Source organism: Syngnathus scovelli, chromosome 10 (genome assembly GCF_024217435.2).
Source record: "Syngnathus scovelli strain Florida chromosome 10, RoL_Ssco_1.2, whole genome shotgun sequence".
NCBI classification, from domain to species: Eukaryota; Metazoa; Chordata; class Actinopteri; order Syngnathiformes; family Syngnathidae; genus Syngnathus; species Syngnathus scovelli.
This window is the reverse complement of record NC_090856.1, coordinates 10601345-10621287: the sequence shown is the minus strand read 5'-3', so window position 1 is coordinate 10621287 and position 19943 is coordinate 10601345. Positions and strand designations below refer to the sequence as shown.

The 19943-nt window shown below is 46.7% G+C and overlaps 1 protein-coding gene across 2 annotated transcripts; it reads right to left on the bottom strand.

The window, feature by feature from the left end:
* Positions 1-117: 117 nt before the first annotated feature.
* On the bottom strand, positions 118-19539 carry bcar3 (BCAR3 adaptor protein, NSP family member). Of its 2 annotated transcripts, XM_049732030.2 has the most exons (17): positions 19313-19539; positions 16169-16355; positions 15840-16073; positions 12474-12516; positions 4261-4389; positions 3958-4083; positions 3749-3865; positions 3426-3661; positions 3241-3341; positions 3029-3163; positions 2761-2952; positions 1983-2557; positions 1677-1792; positions 1369-1540; positions 1177-1288; positions 883-1086; positions 118-760 (listed from the first exon to the last, which is right to left on the bottom strand). In XM_049732030.2, exons 2-17 carry the CDS (start codon positions 16345-16347, stop codon positions 582-584), a joined length of 2850 nt encoding a protein of 949 aa, XP_049587987.1. In that variant the 5' UTR covers positions 16348-16355; positions 19313-19539; the 3' UTR covers positions 118-581. The 2 variants fall into 2 exon arrangements, with proteins under 2 accessions (XP_049587987.1, XP_049587988.1); XM_049732031.2 differs by lacking the exons at positions 12474-12516; positions 15840-16073; positions 16169-16355; positions 19313-19539 and adding an exon at positions 8504-8865.
* Positions 19540-19943: the final 404 nt, after the last annotated feature.

Genomic DNA, 19943 nt, shown 5'->3' with positions numbered 1-19943 from the left:
AATTGAAAAATGTGCCACTCAGCGAACGTGTCAAACATTCACAATCCACTCGACTTTGATTTGTAGTTTCGTCATATTGTTTGTTCTGCAGATGTAAAAAAAAAAAAAAAGTCCACAGACTATGTACCATATTTATTCAAACTTACTGCAGTAGTTCAGAATATAAACATTCAAATTTATTGACATTTTCGTCTCCTTAATTCCTGTATGTACACAACGCTTCACATATGTACAACGTTCATTCACTTACAGTACTTGTGTGTATCTTCAAATGTACACACAAACACGTCTACTCTCTTTTAAACCTTAGCAGAAGGACATATAGTTTTGGTAGTCTTGAGTAAAGAAACAAACAACTATGCATTATGTTTGTTTAGTTACAGTTACTTCTATAGACATTCTATATGATGTTTGCTCTCTAAGAAAGTGCAAGTTTTGTCCCCGTTTGCGTCTTGTTGGTCTTCTTTGAGCGGCCGCCGTGACGCTCAAACTCTTGTCTACGAATTTGATAATGTTGCATCAATGTTAGGTTACACGGCTGAAGTGAAACGGTCCGTCTGAATGTTGCTGCCAATGGGAAGTCAAATTAAGGTGTGTGTTTTGGGCGGGGGCTCCAGCTTCCTTGACAATGCAGTGAGGATGAGGTTGAACTTGCTGTAGCGATCCGATTGGTTGACTGAAGCGCCGCGACTCCCCCACAGCAGCCGCAGCTGAAAGTCCGTCTTGAACACCTCCAGCAAGTCTTCGTCACAATGGAACCCTGAAAACATACAACCACATGTCTGTTGTAAAATGCCTTCTCTATGTGAATGATCCGGACTGGCGGTAAGTTAATCATGAACATGCATGAAAATCCAGTTGGTTTTTTTCTTTTGGTTTTACCGTGCATGATTCTCTGTGCGTTCTCAGCGTAGATGTGCGCATTGTGTGCGACGTTGCGTGCAGCCTCGAGGTGACGCAGCATGATGTCACAGCCCTGGTCACTGGTCTCCCAGAGCTCCGCCCCTTCCGGCGAGAGGGATGGTCGCTCCATCAAAGTGAGAAGAGGCAACAGGAGGGGGACGCACGCCGCAGCAGGACAGGAAGCTGACGCAAGGTCAAAATAAGATTCCAACATTTGACAGCATTGACCTATCAACCTGCCATTGAATGAAATAAGAGTTTTCCTCAACTTACCAGTTCCCTCATAGAGACTTTTGTAGAAAGGTTTGAGAGTTTTCTCATAGCTGATGGCAGTTTGCGTGTAGTTCCTTCTCAGAGTCGTCCATGTTTCTTCCAGACGACTGATCTGCAAAACACAATCCGGCTTGTATTTCAGCCACTTAAATTGTAATCAATGTCAATGCTCCACATGGTGGTGTGTGCTACCTGTGGCAGTTCCAGAGCTTTCATGAGGGCGGTGAACGCAAATAAGTCGCCCACAGTGTCCTTCAGCTCCAACGCGACCAGGACGATGCGGTTCAAAGCGCACGCTCGCTCCTCCAGGCTGCCCGTGCACCCGAGAATATCCACGGCCACACCTATTGCCATGGTGTGGTGTCTGGAAGGGAGGGGGAGGGGGGTGTTGATGAGAAGGCTGCGTTGTCATGCCACCATAAGCATTTTATGTTTGAAAAGGATTGATTGCAAATTGAAAATAATCATCCGTTGTGTCGCTCAATTGTTGAGATGCGTACCGTTCCATCAGGTCTAGTCTCAGCTGTCGACCATGCGGCAAGGTGATCAGTTCCAGGCCAGATGCGACCCCCATCTGACTTCTCTGCTCAGATGACACATCGAGTATCCTTGCCACCTGAAGCACAAAATGTCGATGAAAGGAAAGTCTGTTTTTTCATTTGGAGGTTTGGTGACAGTATCATTGCACACGATACCGTGTCTTGAAAATGTCAAAATGGTTGGCAGCAACTTTAAGGATAACTCAACAGTTCTTGGAGGACGGACGGTTTGAAGATCAGACTTGATGTTAGGCGATGGGAACGTACCTGGCAGTCAGCCATGAGCAGGTGTTTGGCTATGCTGTGGTGGTCGTGGCTCAGCAGCAGCTCTTTGGCTCTCTTCAAGACCGACATCTCCAGCGGTTTGTTTTCGGCCGGCAGAAGTCGAGAGTCAAACTCGGTTGGCCGGAACGCCGACTCAGTCTCCACCACCGGCCGTAGGAAGATGTTCCTCTTTTCTTCGTCCTGCGCCTCCCTCCCCGCGTCCTCCTCTTCTTCCTCGCTGGTGTTTTCCAAAGCCTCAATGGCATGATGATAGGAGCTTCGGTCCAGCCCTCTCTGCGCTCCCGTCTCAACGGGCGCCTCACCCTCTTGCCTCAATCTCTCGACATAGCTACACGGCAGCCGCTCAAGTTCGTGGGCGTTGTCTGGAATGGAGTTGAGAGAGTTTGGTTCATCCCATTCCAGCGGACTGCGGGATCTGAGGTCTGCGGGCGTCTGCGCCAGGCATTCACTTTGGCCTGCTATTGCCTCAGAGTTGGTGTAGTGAATCTGAGGTAGTGCACAGCTGGAGGAGCTTTGCAGGTCTGCGTGGACGGACTTTGCCGGCGGTGCAGGAGGACCTGAATGAGCACATCAAGCACCTTAGACAACACTCGGACTGATGAGGCCAGAGAAGCCTACGGGTATTGCTGACAAATGGCGTTTCCGTTGCATGTTTTTAACTTTCATTAGTAGCTGCAGCGACCGACTGTGTTAAGTGACAATGATCAAAACACGACTGCACACCACAACAACAACAAAAAGAGAAAGCTGTGCGAATGACCTGCTGTCCTCCAAACAGGGGCTTCCCCACATGTGGAGTCCAAAGTGGGTAAAGACCGGCTGGGGCAGGCGTCAGAGGCCAGACGTGGAAGCTGAAGGCCGGCAAAGTGAGGCGGGCGTGCCATAGGAACCTTGCTGGGTTTGGGTGGAGGTTTGGGACACAGCTGGCTGTCAGAGCCCCGGATTGGCTGACCTGCAAGAATGCCCAAAGCTGATCAAAGCTGTTACACGGTGACATCGCTCAGGTGACCTGACCAACGTGAACTGACCCGCCAGTGGCTCTGCCAACCTCCGTGCGACTGACGGACTCAGCAGCGGTTCACTGCCCGTCCGGAACACAGGAGACTTGGAGTTCGGGCTGAGGAGATGGCTGTCCGAGTGCTGCTGATTCTGGGCTCTGGATCCTGGATGCCACAGATAAGAAGCTATTTGCCAGCCATCCTTTCTGAGTGCTCGATGATCAAACGTTATCTTTACTAACCAAGTGGTAGAAAGCTCTCTGATTGGTGCGCTTTGAGCGGCCGCCGCTTCTCCGGGAGTTGATTGAGACTCGCCGGTTGGCTGCCGCAACGATCCTTCAGCCTTCAGCAGATTAGAATGTCAACTCAAGTGGCAAATGGAGGCTGAAGCAACTATGGCCACACAGCGAATGCGTTACCAACCAACCTGAGCGGGCTTCCTCTCCCCACACCGTTTTGGTGGTAGTGGCTGCCATCGTGTCCGCCGTGCGTGTTGTCTTGGACGTGTCCGTTGGCGATGTTGAGGCTGAGGCGCTTCTGACGCCGCCGCTCCTGTTCCATCAGCCCCGCCTCTCGATGGGGACCGGATAATCCGTACTTTTGTTCCAAGCAGCGCAACGGCAGCGTGCGGTTGATGGGCTGGAAGATAATGGCGCCGACGACCTGCAACAAATGACATGGCAATGAAATGGCATTTTCCACTTTTTGACCTTAATTTCTCGACAGGTGCAAGTCTGCTTGGAAACTCACCTGAGAGACGGGTTTGCGGTTGCCGACGTAATATCTGACGAGAGCGGGGACACTGTCAAAACCTTCTCGCTCCACACGGTACTCAACTCTGGAATAGGCTTCGTTCAGCATCACAACCTGGGCAACAAAAGGTGAAGAATGAAGAGCAGCAACACGGCTTGTCGCAGTTTGAAAAAAAAAAAACACACACAGTAGACAATCTTGCTTACCTTTTTGTTGATTTTAAAATGCTGGGCTGTGTTTCGCCATTGACACGTTAGAACATAACTTCCGGGACTTGACAGCGAATCGCGAATCAGGAAGTCGCCATCTCGCTGCACAAAGTTCTCGGCAACCTAGGGCAGAACAAAGCGTTACTGCATCCCAGCAGATGGTCAGTGCACACAAATGACTGAGTTATGGAAAATAAATGGCAGCAATAAGAGTCAGTAGATGCAATTGTGATGTTGTTCAGCAAGTCACTGGCTGGGTTCCTTTAGGGCGGGACGAATTGAAAAATTCTGATGGGATACCTGCCGGGGTATGGCTCCATGGTACCATGCATGGCTTCTGGGCTCATCGCAGTTCATCTTCAGTTCTTCCTCCAATTCTCTGCGAAGCTTCTCTGATGGACCGTCCAGAATGAACTGGTCTTGGGAAAACTGCAATACCAATACACACCAATAAATGGTGGTTCATGGGCAGGCTTCTAACAATATAAATATCTCATAGGAATTGTGGTGCAATAATTATAATATGCAAGGATTCAATATGCAGATACGGTGGTGCCTTGCGATGCTAGTTTTAATTTCTTCCTAGACCATGTTCAGGACACGTAACAACCCTCTTCCATGGTGGGAAATGCCATTTTTTGAACTAGAAAACTGTTATACTTTATAAGTTAGATCATGATGAAAAAACATGCAGAAATTGCGTAATAAACCAAACAAATTATATACTAATAAATTGGTTTATACTTGATTAAAAAAAAACATACAGGAATTGCGTAATAAATCAGACGAAAAATAATTAATTGTGCGCTGGTCGTTGTGTTGTGCGCCCTGTGGCCACTTGGAGGCAGTACAAAACAAACGGACGGCTTTATATGGACTCTTCTACAGCATAGTGCGGCAGATCTGCCAGACTTCGAAAAGGATTAACAAATATCTGTGAGTGTTGTCATGCACGTGTTTGTGTTGCTTAAAGGGTAAAAACGCCGCCACTTGCAAGCACAACGCCATTCCGCCTGTTTGCAATTTTCTTTTTAACATTTAGCAAGCCCATCGACTGCTTGTCTTTGGAACAGCTTGCAAGTCGCGTCACTCGTATCTCAACGCACCACTTTTTAAAATCACTACAAATCAAATGAGAAGAGCCTTACAGTTGCACTAATATGCCAGGTGATTAAACTGATCAAGTTATGTTATTTCATGGTTGTTTCTTCTTATTTCTAGGTTGACAGCTGGTAACTTATTAACCAAGTGCCAAATAAAATGCATTTTTTTTCAAGATTCTAAAACATATCACGCTCCGTGCATACACTTACATGGTAGCTATTGGGTCTCTGCATGGTTCCGACCTTTTCACTTTCGGAAACGAACTCTTCAAAGCCAATATGCAAACTCTGATTCTTCAGCCTCGTGTGTGGTCTTTTGCTCTTTTTCTGTCATCCAGAACATTGGCGCGCGCACAAACAGACACAAACACACACATCCTTTTTCTGTCCTTTTCTCTCCTCCCTGGTTTTCCACTGACTGGTTCCCAAAGTCAGGGTGACACAGCTCTCACTGTCAAAGACGACCCGGCTGGACCTGTCCTCCTGCACACCCTCACCTGACGGCTGACGCACGCACACACCATATGCACCTGCACACCTGCACATGCAAACCCGAAACATAAACTCTTGGATTCTTTACAGCTTCGCTTGTAGTTCCGTGATGAGGTCGATTGCATTTTATCGGTAAACCCGAGCTTTGAATCAGTGCGATATGGTTGCCGGTGAGCATCTATAGATTTGAAACAACACACAAATCCACAATAGAGTTTCACAATTGAATTTAATTCTGCCATGGGAGATTTCCACACATAGAAAATGTGTGCAACCTAAATACAAAAACGGCCAGCAGAAAATAAAAGTAAAAAGCAAAATAACTTTGCATAGGTTCCATAAAATATTTTTTATGGTAGGCCACTCCCAAGTGCTAACAAATCAAAATATCCACTGTAATATTGCAAATGTTCATTTAGCTGTTGCTGCTATTTCGAGCCGGCAATACGTTGGCCGCAGCTCCGCACCTCCATTTGGCCCTCTCGCTTTCCACGCTAATATGATTATCTTTCCCTCCAGCTCCAAATGGAATCATGCCCACCCCTATCATTGCAAGCAGGTAGAGCAGATGTTAAAAGCCCTTCATAAGTGCCCGTGCGCTTACACACACTTCCCGTGTCTTTTTTCCCCCGCCACTAACACGGAGCGACACACATTAAAGCGGGTCAAAACAAAGTCAAACACTGCCGCATCACTCCATAAAATAAAAGTCGCAAATTGTCCCACCACGACCCTGGCGTCTTTTTGTCGTCTGAGCCTCGCCGAAGGGAAAAACAGTTTGAAGCGACACTGGTCCTGGAACTTTTCTGACAAAGCCAAACCTTTTGTCTTTGTGTCTTTTCTAGCTCTCCATTCCTTTTACTTAATGCGTCTCGCCATCGCTCCAAAGTCATTAGAACAGAGCCCCTTGCCTTGAATGCATGTGACAGCACACTTTGGATCTCATTGGTTTCAGGGATTACAAAACGCAATGAAAACTAAAGAGACGTTTACAAAACCCAACAAGACTTTTAATTTAGGAAAGTGGTCACATTACCTTTTGTAAAATACAAGATCTGTAATTCAGTCAAGCGGAGAAAAGGCAGAAAGGATTCTAGTCTTTGGCACTGAGTGACCTTTGCTTGCCACAGATACAGCCCAAACCACATGAAATGATGAAAAACATCCTTTTGCTCTTTAAGCTCAATAGCAGCTGATAAGCATCGGCCTTCTTTGCACATCATCATCCTCACCGTCATTCTTAAAACAACAAGTCCTCGCTTGACTTGTGTCTGTGCCATTTCCTCCTTGCCCCCGTGTATCCATTTGTTCCCATTTTTTCTGCAGGGCTCCAAAGGTTTCTGGCCTGTCCCGCCCCCAAAGTTTTCTCCCCAACTGTCACGAGAATCTGAGATGAGCTTATGAACAGTTGCAGTGAGTGAATCCAAACATATTCGGTTTGCAAGCTTGGGAAACATTTGATGAGAAATCTTGCCATCTTGAAAATGCCCCACCTTTCCTGTTTACTCACAAATTAGTGGATGCTTCTTCTTTTTTGCCATCTGATTGGCTCCCAAGACAGCCCACAGTTGATAGCTTTCCGTTTCAAGTGAAGGCAATTGAGATTTGCTGAGTCCACAGAGCCGTAGTAATTCTCTGCCCTGGGAGTTTGAGACTTTTATATTCAAGGCCATAAAGAGGATTTTTTTTTTTTTTCTTACCAGAGAGAGCAAATACCTCTTAGTGAAAGCGTCAAGTGGGTCCACAATGTAGGACAATACGCAAAAGCTCAGCATTTGTTCCCGAAATGCTAAATGGGTCGCAGTGTGAGTTGAGATCCACACAGATGAACAATACAAAGCCTTTGAGGATAAATGGCCAGCGCCCAGACAAAACAGATGGCGCCTCCGTGAAGATGGAGGAAGAGCGCTGGCACAAATGTTGTCTTAGAAAATAAAGAAAGTAGTCGCAACAGACCGAGACCATCCAAGACATGGACACGTAACGCTGCCACTGCCAAGTCAATGACAGCAACATTTGCCGCTTCCTCACATGTCCAAAAAGGTCGTCGCATCCACCGGGTGAAGGAATGTGACATTTCCAGCCCCCTTTGGTTTAAACATTAACTCTGAAGACCTTCACTTTAAATACCAACTCCCTGCTGGACCAATTACACGGCCGTTGGCGTAGCCTCGCTTAGCATTTAGCGACTGGCAACGAGCGACAGTTCGTGATTTAGCGGTTCGTCCCGACGCTGGACGTCTTCAAGCATCCAACAACCTTTTTCGGGTCACGCCGCCGCAATTCAATAGGATTCGAGTTTGGGCTTTGACTAGCCGACTCCAAAATCAAGAGCTAGAGGCCATAAAGTTTTGTCCAAACAGTCCTTCGGATTCATGACCCCATCAGTTGCTTTATGTTGCTGCATTTTGTTACTTGGAATGTTCGCGTGGCCCCCCACCACCCCAATTTGAATCCATTTAGAAAACCTAAACCAAACCTGAAGTAGACTCGACTTTGCTGCCACTACGAGTATAGACGGAAAGCCGTGTCGAAGGCCAGCGTGCTACTTTGCTGGCTCCATCAAATCAGCTTAATGGCATGGCGTCATTTGGCTGACGTCATAAAAGGGGCCAACTATGACAAGTGGGACATGAATCACACTGGCGGAGGCCATCGCTTTCATTCTGCGCCGCACACTTGCCGCCTTGTGCGCAACTTATGGACGAAGCTCACGCACAGTCGCTCATTGATGCCGCTGTCTGGTCCCGATGATAAAAGGCCAGTGTTTGACGGCAAAGACGAGGGGAATTCAGCGCAATTTGATTTTGTCAGCAGTCACAAGTGCGCTGGCCACTTTGCTTCAACAAGCAATTGGCTCAGAGCTGCCTCCTCGTTCATGTGAAATGAGATGAAGATGTTCCCGACACACTCAAACCTGGGCAAGGACGTGCACGTTTTCTTCTCACCTTTGCGCTGATAACAGAGTTGTTGTGGTAGAAGCAGCAAAGAGCCGCCGTCAGGCTCTTCAGGTTACATCGCTCTGACATTTTGAGGGGCTTTTTTTTTCTCCTGTGTCGGGAGGTAAGCCAGCGATGCTTTTCAGCCGGAAACGGTCGCCTTGACGACACAAACTATTCCAACTTCCATGGGATGAAGTGAAGGTCCAGTAAAGCTCTTAGCTGTTTAACTTTGTCCGCTCGATTCAGCAATCACAATTGGCTTGACTTATCATCGAGCACCCTGGGGACAAGTCCGTTTGTCACCGTGTCCGCTGTCTCGCTCCTCCACAGTCCCCTGCGGAGTGAGTTGTCCACCACTCTCCCCTCTTGCCTCCTCGCTGATAATTTTCTGTTACTACCCCCCCCCCCCCCCCTTTTTCCAAATATGGCTTTGAGAAAGACACGTGGTTTGCTATGAACCAATCACTTCTCCAACTGTTGGGAGTGGCCCAAAGGCAAATGCCCCCTCCCTCGCACGGATGATGCCGGATGGAGAAATCAATGGAGAAATTATTCTCTGGTCTCTTGTGCATAGCGCTGCTGATGACGTATTTGATGTCCGCTCTCTTTAACTCTGTGAGCGATGGGTGTCATCAGACCAGGTTTTGGTCTGGGATTCTTTTGATAAGGAAGAACTTGCTTGGGCCACACAGAGGCCGCCTCAAGCTCATCAAAGGCCATCGAGATAACTTGAACAATGCGAGCCAGGCAGGCACTCGCTTATCTTAATAGCGTGGCCGTGTAAACTGAAGAAAACACGCTCGGGGGTGACACCCCGGCACTTAAAAGACATTTTTGCCAAAAGGAGCAAAGACGGTAATTACAGTGCAGGCTCCCGGAGGATCCGCGGAAGAAACACGCGTCCAATGTTCCCCGGAGCAACACGTACGGCATCACCGACCGCAGCGGCCCCAAATCACCAGCTAGCATAAACGGCCACCTTAAAATACGCACGTCCGTCATCTCAGGAATGCGCTCAGAAACAACAAGGCACAGCAAACTTTTAACCTCTTCAACTCGTCTGTTTTTTTTCAAGTTAGGGCTCCAACAAGGCAAAAGAAAGCACACAACATCAACTTTGGAAACCATAAAAAGCGCAGAAGATTGTACTTTTTCAAAATAGAACACTGTCATTATACAGTAGAATGTGAAGAGTAATGCAGTCCGAAAAGAACACATCTGTGGTCTAAAGAACCTCAAATAAGCTTGCGTTTTTATTTGCAGATGAGAACAAAAAACATCTGCACGTATGCAGCAAAGTGGCTCAACTTGACATTTGTGAGCTTCTGTCGTAGCATCTTCTGATGATTCCAGCGCAACAATTGAGTCTTCATTTTAGACGGTGGACTGCGGGCTGTAGTTGGCATGTGAGGGTTTGACCCACTTTGCTCAATATTGCTCACCCAATTAACCTTTGGCTCCGTTGACATGAGAACTCACATTACCTAAGAAGGACGTTAGCTAAAAAACGTGTTTCTGGATCGACAGTGGACCTGCAAATGCCACTCAGATCTAAGTAGATTTTGTAAATAAGCAAATGAGAGCCCACCAGGCACTTCCGAAACAACTGTTGGCCAGCCAGTAGCGTGCAACCTGTTTACCGACAGACAAAGTCACCGATCGATCGGTTGCCATTGACGAGCGCAGCCCCAGTCGGGTCGGGTCGGCCGAGCGTAAAGCTGCCGGGTGCTCGTTAGCCGATCCGGCATTGACCCCCTGACAGGTCACTTCGATGATCCCAAAACTCAAACTGCGATAGCGACAGCTCATCTTGTCATAGCAAAGCTTCACCAACGGGTGGCAGGAGAGTTCACTTTCTGCACTCCTTTGTTGACGACGTCATGAGTTAATACTTTAATTATACAAAAATAAGTCAGTAATGTTATTATTCCAAAATGCTATGAACAAACAGGCTCCCGGAGGAAGGCGAGCCAAGACCACACACAGACAGAAGGTGCTTGTTTTGAGAACTGCCGAAGGAACTCGCTGCTTTTTCTTCAAAGGGAACCAAAGACAAGCGTAATTTAGGCAAGACTTGAGCCACGATTTTTTTCTCTCTCAAGTCACAGATTCGTTGTCGGCATCGCTCTCCCATATCCTCCATTGAAAGCGCCAATTATATCCTACTTGCACATTTCCCCCTCCCATTAAAACAAGGTCGAGCACAGTTTGTTCCAGGGTCATCTTGTCACTCCCATCGTGTTTTTATAGAGGAAATCAATTCTGCCACAATCCCCCCCCCACCCCAAAAAAAAAATGTCTTGGAAATAATTGTCTTCTTCATTGCATTTGGGAAACATGAATGAGGCCACAGAAGCCACCTATTGTTAGGGGGCGGCCATTTTGTAAATTGCCGTCCATCAAAAATGACATCACAGTCGCTCGGACGAGCATCCTGCATCCTTCGGCACCCTTGCTTCATTCGTGATGCACCTCACCCACAGTGTGAATTTTTACCTTCTTGCCGGAAATAAGATGCGAGGCCACCCACCCGTGTACCTGTTGGACTTTTCATTTTCTACACCGCAAACACACCTGAAAGACTGGCTGACAGCTACACTTTGCCACCTATTATGTAAGAGCTGCACACTGTTGACTCTTGCTCACGGTCCTCATTTGACCGACAAAACACCAGAACTGCGCGTGTGTGTGTGTGCGTGTGTGTGTGTGTGTGTGTGTGTGTGTGTGTGTGTGTGCGTGCGTGCGTGCGTGCGTGCGTGCGTGCGTGTGTGCGTACAAAAGACAAAGTTTGCTTTTCACACTGAGGTGTCAGCATCCAAACATATGTGCTAAGGGATGGGAGGAAAGAGAGTTAGGTGGAGAGCAGAAGGGAGGTTGGAGTGAAATAAATGAGAGAGAGAGAGTGAGAGGGAGACTGTCCACGTAAAGGAGAAAGTGAGGAATAAGTGAATCTTTTTTTCTCCAGTTATTATCTTGACAAAATTCTGTTGTTCTTTGTCCAGCAAAATTAACAGAAAACTGGAGAGGAATAATCAGTAAAATGATGGACAGAAAAAAAAGATTATTATTATCATTATTATTATTATTTATCATTTAATTTAACTTTACTCATGAATGACATTTTTATTAGCATCAGCTGTGTTGACATTTGTCAAGTGAGAGGGAGACTGTCCACGTAAAGAAGAAAGTGTGGAATAAGTGAATCTTTTTGTCTCCAGTTGACAAAATTCTGTTGTTCTATGTCCAGCAAAATTAACAGAAAACTGGAGAGGAATAATCAGTAAAATGATGGACAGAAAAAAGAAAAAAAGATTATTATTATCATTATTATTATTATTTACCATTCAATTTAACTTTACTCATGTATGACATTTTTATTAGCATCAGCAGCGTCGACATTTCATAGCTGCTTGTAGTGCTGATTGTTTTTTGTCTTTTAACAACTATCAAACAAACAAAATAATTGGTTAATGAACAGTCATCAGGAGAAATGGTTTTGTAATACGCTTTAGGGCACAATAAAATTTTATTCGATTAATCGATGGAATAATTGATTCTAAAAATATTAGTTTGTGACCGCCTGACATTTGTTTGACTTTTTGTAAGATTTTAACAGATTATTTTTTTTTTCAGCTTTAGTTAACGTTTTGATTACAAAGTTTTCCAGGAGGGAGGAATTTCTGTGGTTTTAAACAACTGCAACCTCAGTGACTCATGCCGCACGCAATGAGGGACCTTCTGACAGCGTGCAGAAATAAACTATAATCTTATTTTGGGACTGTATGTTCATGTCTCTGCATTTTTATCTTTGTACAGACAGTCTAGAGAGGATAACAAATATGTGGCATGACAACGGGAATGGGATACGTGTTGGCGGCAACTTTGTGCATCACAAATTGTGATAAGGAACAACTGTACAGAGTAGAACGAGCAGAACAGTGAGCGTTGTCCTCATGCTTGTGGCGAGTGAGCTTACCTTGACGTAGTCCACGGCGGCATCACGAGAGGCTGCGGGCTCCCTAGGGAACACAGATAGAGAAAAGGCCCGGTTGAGTGAGCACATCTCGTCCTAGCCGCCAACAAGCTGTCCTTGTTCTCCAGGTTCCTTTCCGCTTCCCACGGCAAAGCGCCTGTCCTGTGTGAGCCAGCGAGCGACGATGTTGCTTCTCAAACAAGCATTCGCATACATTGATGCATCTTTGTTGTTGAGTAGCTTGTGGCAAAACGCGCGTCAAGAAAGCATGCGGCTCGCCAAAGTTGACTCGTGGGAGACACAAAAGTAGATGTTCATACTTGAGCGACTTCTAATTCAAGTCTCTCTGTCCCATTCCCTGTCTCACTCACTTTCTCTCTCTCCCTCTCTCTCCCTCTCTCTCCCTCCCTCCCTCCCTCCCCATCATAACACACATCCCAGCCACACGCCCACCCTTGTGAGTCCACTGACAATTTCACACACAAGCGCTTGGAAAACACAGATGCGATGCCCGCTTTATTTTTTATTTTTAAGTAGCCTCGGCCCACAAAACACTTTGAGATGATTGTTCTGCCCTAAGCAACTCAAGTCTCAAGTGCAGACCTGCTCTAGGAGGCCCCAAAGAGGTCATTAGTGCAAATCCTGGCCTGCATCAATCAGGTTGCCGGTTAAAGTCCTTTATGCTTGCGTTCCCATGGGAATATTAGCGAAGGCCGCTACTTAACAAGCCAAACATGTTGAGCTGTAAACCCTTCGGCTTTAATATCCAGTGGGATTTCATTACGTAATAGAACAGAAGGCTGCATTCACAGCGCGTTATGGTCATTATTCGGACGCCCGCCATGCTCGCTTTTGCTCTGCGCAAAACAAAAAGCATTTACAATCTTGAGACCTTTTCGAGAAGGTTCCCGAAAAGGAGATAGACTTCATGTGCATGTGCGGGAAATGGGTAATTATATAGCACTGTGGGGCTTTCTCACAATCGCTGTTCCATAACTGAGCCACAAGTGGGCTGAGTCTAAAAAGAGTTATTTTCGCATACATGTGACATTTGCTTGCCAGCGTGTTTGCTTTTTTGATGGCCGCCACTGCACACAATCATGATCACATCCAGTTGTTGACACCCCGCATGCTGGGCCTGCCCAGAAGTATGAATAAGAGCATCGCTTCTCGTTTTCAGAGTATAATTTTAAACGACGTACTTCCATGTTTGTAACATGGCTGTGTAAGACGCCATTTCAAAGACTGTACGCACGCTCGAATGTTTTGACAATAAGAAGCCCGTGTCGGAAAATGATGAGCGCTGCTTTCTTGTAAACGACAAGTCGGCTAAGCATCATGTTGCGTAATGCCGCACGACACCGACCGCCCACTCTCAATTCGGACCTCAGTGGACATCCCCGAACGTTCACCATAGTCTACCTGCCCGTCGTAAAGTTTCCCTTGGCATTCCCTTGCATTCCCGTTCGTCAATTAGCTCTGATCTACAAAACTACAACACACATTGATGTCGGTCAGGTGGAGGATAATCTCACACCGAACGCAGCCGCAGCTGAGCAAGAGCAGAAAAAAGACTAGACGCAAAGTGCGGTTGGAATGCGGAGGGCGATGCTGGCCTTCCAGTCTGCGCAAACTAACCACAGCTAACTTTGCCATTTTTATTCTGCTTGTTTTGCTGAGCCAGCATGGGAGGCTTTCTGCTTGCTTGACCACCAGACCGACCTGCTGCTGCACAAAGCTAGAAAGAGTCCAAAGTAGGAAGGGGTGCGGCTGTTCTCAGCCCAGTCTTTTCCTGGCTTCTGTTATTCTTTTGCTTCCCCACATGACATTTAGCATCACCGCATGTGGGCCACTTGACGCCATATGGGCTCGTGTGTGTGGAAAGATGAAGCCGTGCAGTGGCAGCGTGCAGCCACTAGATGTCAGTGTCAAACTAGATTTGTTAGTTAAAGGTGTCCCCGGTGCAAACATACATTTTGCACAGCTTGTTGGAGTTGAAAATGAGTTTCACGCGGAGGCAAATTTGAATGATGACATGAAAAGCATAATTTTGTTGATTCAAGGGAAAGATGCATATGTCAGCCACTCCCTCCTTTGCCGTCTTCAGCCTCCTCCTTATCTTACCTCACTTGGTGGTCTGCAAAACCTCCCACTGGGAGTCAACAGAAAGGCAAACTAGCCAATCAGGAGCAAACTCAGGTCAGGGGTCAAAGGTCAGCTGACGGGGTGAGCAATGGAGAGTCAAGATGAACTGGCCACTGCTTGCATACCAATGACATCATACTCCCTTATCTTTTTATAGAAAGGCAATTAGTGAGAAATGCCGGTTTCAAATCAGCAAGCCAGATAGCAACAGGCAGACAACTTTTGGACAACTTTGCGAATGTCATCGAGGCGCCCGGTCCGAGCCCAGACTTCCAATTGAATGTCTTTGTAAAGATCTGAAAGGGCGTGCGCCAACAATGCTCCCGGGAAGCACCATCAAAACGAACGAATCCAACTGCTCCATTGGACGGAGGTGTGCCAAGCTTGTGGCAGCATATTTCGAAAGACTCCAAGGAGCACTGACAAAGTGTTGATTGAGAAATGCTGTCAACATGTTGGTGTGATGTCTTAACCCTTCACTTATCAGTCTCGCTCGTGCCTGACGAAGCAGACGAATGAAAACACAACTTCTTGGGTAGACTAAACCAAAGAGCTGAGAGAATAATATTGTTCCTCACGCAGCCACCTGCACTGGCCCAAGGTGACTTGGACTAATGGTCCGGCTGTATGTCAGCAAGCGGCATATGAAATGGATCTAGAAAGACTGAGTATGCAGACAAAGAGTTGACAGTCATGTATGATCTGGGCCTACCACACCCTGACCTACAAAGGTAACCCAGATGCTAGGGGCTATGAATGCGCTCAGAGCTGGCTGCATCAGATACAGTGAGCTGTAATTGGAGCCGCAGAAAGATGGCGAGACGTGATGAAGGATGACAAGCCTTTTTCTCTCTCTTCCTTCTGAAGTTGATACCCCGACGGAATCTCTCCGTACTGTCCGGTCGGAGGGGAAACCAAGCTCTCTGGCCGGTGGAGGTTCGAGCTTCAAGGTTGCCCTGTGCGAAAATCCCCAAACATCTGCAAATGTTCAACAACAGCAACGGTCCCACTTTCAAAAGATCCCTTTAACAATATTTCCCAGGAAATCGCAATGTCCCATCACTCTTCTTAGTTATCTTCATGTAATACGTACTTGGGTCTTCCACAAGCAACCATTCTCATTACCTTCTCCAAGCAAAGCGGCATTTGTTTTTGCAGCTGTGCTTGATGTTGTGGCTCGTGAAATGCAACAAGTTCATATGGACTACTTTTGCTTTTGCTTACCCGTAACTGTGGAAGTCGTCGACAATATTTTGGAGCGGCTGCGAGGTCATGGATTGATGAACTTGTCCAGCTAGCAGGGGAGATGTCCGCCTAAGCACTGGCAGAGTATGATTGGCTCTGGTGTCCCAGATGTTGGCGTCCCCTCCCTTCTTGCGTCGAGGCAGCGTTCCATGAATGGAGATATGCTGGTACGGAGCGACGGGGAACTCTGATCCGTTACATCCTGCGACGGGACTAAAGAAGAGATGAAAAACTTTTATTTCCTTCATCGTTCTCTACAATATGAAGGACTAGTTTTTTGATGAGGAGGTTTGAATCATCTGGCCCACCTCGGTCTCGAGCTGAGAAGATCCATGGAGGAGGCAACGGAGGCTTGCAATTTTCTTGAGGGGCAGCTACTCCTGCTAGGAGCGCCTAGGGCGGGGGCATGCATGTGGCCAGCGCCTCCTAATGTGTGATGTGCGTGCAGTGACCTGGGCAGGCTGGCAAAACGCCCCTCGGCCATCATCCTCCGCTCTGCAAAACAACAACACCTTGAAATCGACACGTCTGCATTCTGACCATCATCTTCATCTCAATCTGTGTGACAAATATGAGCGTAAATCAACGTTCAGCAACTCGACACAAAGTAATGTAAATGCAGAGAGTGAGCAGAACAGCTCTCCGTACTCACACACCCTTTCTCATTGTCGTGGACTTAAAGAACACATTCCTCTCACAACGGTCATTCCAATCATTGCGTGACTTTGTGACGACCATTTGTTGTGTCCACAAGTCAATTCCAAAGGGAACTAAACGGATCCCAGTGTTTATTGGATGTTAATCTGATATTCTTCCAAATACAAAAACAAACATAAGTTTATAAGACATGTGATGTCATTGTTATGTTACATAATTACTGTTATCAGACTGATCAGTATAAGATAGAGTGCACGGCTTTAAGAATTCTAAATTCCAAATTGGATGTCTATAAATAGTCCACATGGGGTGGTGAAGTGAAAGAATGGTTTGAACAAACAGTGGAATGTTCGACATGAGGCAGATGAATTCCATCCCGTGTTATCCCACCACAGCAAGTTAATGTGCGGACTGGGCTGGCCTGCCAGCAGTCCAGACCTGCCTACAACACTTCAACAGTTGGTGTCCTTCAGTTTCAAAATGCCTATTGAGCATTGTTGGGAGTTGTACTTTAATACAAGTGTGACAAGCTTATTTATAAAATATATATCTTGACTTTATTTATTCACAGGGGTGTGTCCGCTGAGAATAATGGCCAAACTGTTTGGCTCTGATGGAAATCTGTTCCTGTTAAATTCCCCCGCTGCGTGACGATGACTCAACGATCTGCATGGAATCACTCATCACGCGTCATCCTGGACATGCCAAAAAAATCATCAGTCCATTCCAGAATAGATGCACTGGTAAGAGATTCCACAGGTGCCAGGTCAGCCTTTCTCGATTTACGAAATGACTCGACTGAATCCCTGTTCAATTGAAACTTTGGAATTGAAAATTAGCAGTATCGTAGACCAATTCTAAAGCCCACTTGGGTTTTGAATATGTGTTCAAGTGACCTTGTGTATTCTGGCCCTTCAACCACTTGAAACAGGAAAGAGAGCAGCGGGGGGCCCTTCTATTGAGACGAGAATGCCAATGAAAATGCAAACGCGGGCTTAGCAGTGGGCACAGCTGACCACCGCGGGCCTTTTCAGCATGACAAGCAAAGTTTATTCACCCAAATAAACCGCCGTAAAAGCAATTCAGGTCCAGCTGAGGCGCGTCGGCTCAGCTCGGACCGGGGATTCTTGCGAGGGCCACGACGACGACAAGAGGACCTATTATAAGACCCCCGGGGGTGGTCAGCTGTGTGTTTGTGTGGCCCCGACCATCTGCTTGACACGCATCCCTTCTTTGGGGAAGAAAGGATCACTATCACTGAGTGAATTCACAGACGTTATACTCTCTTACTTCACTCAATCTCGTTCTTAATTTGCAAGTTGAGTGAAATTGTATTTGCCCTAGTCTTGAGTTACACATTTTATTAGACTTCACGTCACTGACTTGGCTTTTTTAGCAGGAACTAGTGTTTTTTATTTATTTATTTATTTATTTTTATGTCAGCAGTCGTCTTTTGAGGCATTTGTTCTTCAAGAAGCCAAAGTCAGATTTCATTTCCTGTGTAGACAAGTTGAGGATGTGAAACAGTTGGATTGCTGTTTGCAATTTGAGCGGATGAAGCACATTGCAGCAACCATCTTAAAATCTGGTGTTGTGTTTGGCCATGAGCGCCACCGTTGGAATGACGGTCACGGAGCTTGACAGGACAACACGTCCTTCTAGCGACTCTTTTTTTTTTTTTTAATCATCCACTTAATGACAAGTAAAACCTTTGACACGTTGTGAACTCACATAGGGGGTCGTAGGTCGGAAGAAGAAAACACATCAACAGTGCACACAGCGCTGGCTGGGAAACACGTTCACATGAACAGGAAGAGGAAACGGCACTGTAAACATTTCAACAGTGGGCAGCTTACTCCCAATAAAAGACCAATACAACAATATCAATAATAATACAATAGCACAACAGCAATAACGATATAATGGCACAGTTCTGCCTCCAAGCTGTTTAGGAAGTAGAGTTTCACCCTCTCAATTTGGCTTTCATAATTTGGGGCTCTACAGACCATCGCAGAAAGCTTAACAGAATGAATTAACAGGAACCAAGTTTAGAATCGAACCACGCCTTTGTGTTAAATTGGAGGCCAATCTTTGACACGTAAACACTGTTAGTATCGGAAGACAGCAGAACGCAAACAAGAACATGCTTGGGAATTTGCGGCTTCCTCTGGCGAGCCAAAAGTGTCTTCCTGCTTTGGCATCCAACATTTGCGCATTAGTTAAACCACCCCTGGCCTGAAGTGAACAATGGCAACAACTGTCACATGACTGCGGCTCAGAACCGGCCTTTGTTTGGACACAGAAAGAGGTGTCCTACTGCGCTCTTCACTATGTGGGCCCAGCAATGTGCGTGTGTGTGCGTGTGCGTGCAGTCGGCCATCCATCTCCATCAGCATCTCTCTTCAAGACACGTTCTCATAACCGACCGAGAGGTCAAAGTCAAAGTGTTCCTGAACAAAACTGTCAAACTGCCACCACTTCACATCAAAGCTGTAATGGCTTTACAAAACGTCCGTCATATTGACATTTCAGTGAATAAGTGAGCCTTACTGTATCAAACAGTTAAGCCACAATTCACCAACCCAAAGAAAGTCTTGTCAAGGTCTTGTAATTATTCCTGGCTGAGGCTTCAAGCAGGAACTCGCCCAAGCGCAGCTCCACACGGCGCCTTAGGATGTCCCCCCAATTATAACACTCACAATTAGCCTGAATCATACACTCAAAAAAGCGAGCAGTGACTATAAAAGATGAAAATAGCCTGAAGAGCAAATGACATGAAACACGCAGTGACTCACCTGCTTCCTGTCGCTTTGCTCTGATCCGTCTTTATATTCTTCGATCACGCTTTTGCCGGCTCATGGTCTGATGAGCAGCCGGCCGGAGGACAACAACTCTCGGACAGGCAACAACAAGCCGTGGTGCACTCCAGCAAGCTCTCCCCTCCCTCCTCTTCCTCTCTTCCCCCCTCTGAGGAATGATTTGCGAGCCCCCTCCTCCTCATCTACTGTGCAGGAGGAGTTTCCTTCTCTCTCTCTCTTTTAGCCAAGTTGCGTCTTGCAACCCCCCCCCCCACCCCACCCCCACCCAGTTGCCCTGCCCCACCCACAACTCCTCTCCTGCCCCCCAGCACTGAACAAAACTCCCCTGTGCAAGTGCCACTCTCCTCCTCTCATCTCTTCTTATGCGTGTTGCCCACACGGCCTCATATTTCATTGCTCTCTGCCTTTTTGTGTGGGACCTCTCGCACGCAACGCGACCGGCTTCGGATGTGTGACCTCACGTTGCCGTGTGTGCCCAAAGCATGAAAGGGAAACTCACCGCTTGGATTCTTCTGAGCAACTTAATTAGGTCAAACTGGAGGAAGTTGAAGCACTCGAATCAGGGAGTGTTGACTCTTAGTCAGCACGCCATCTATTCTTATCACAA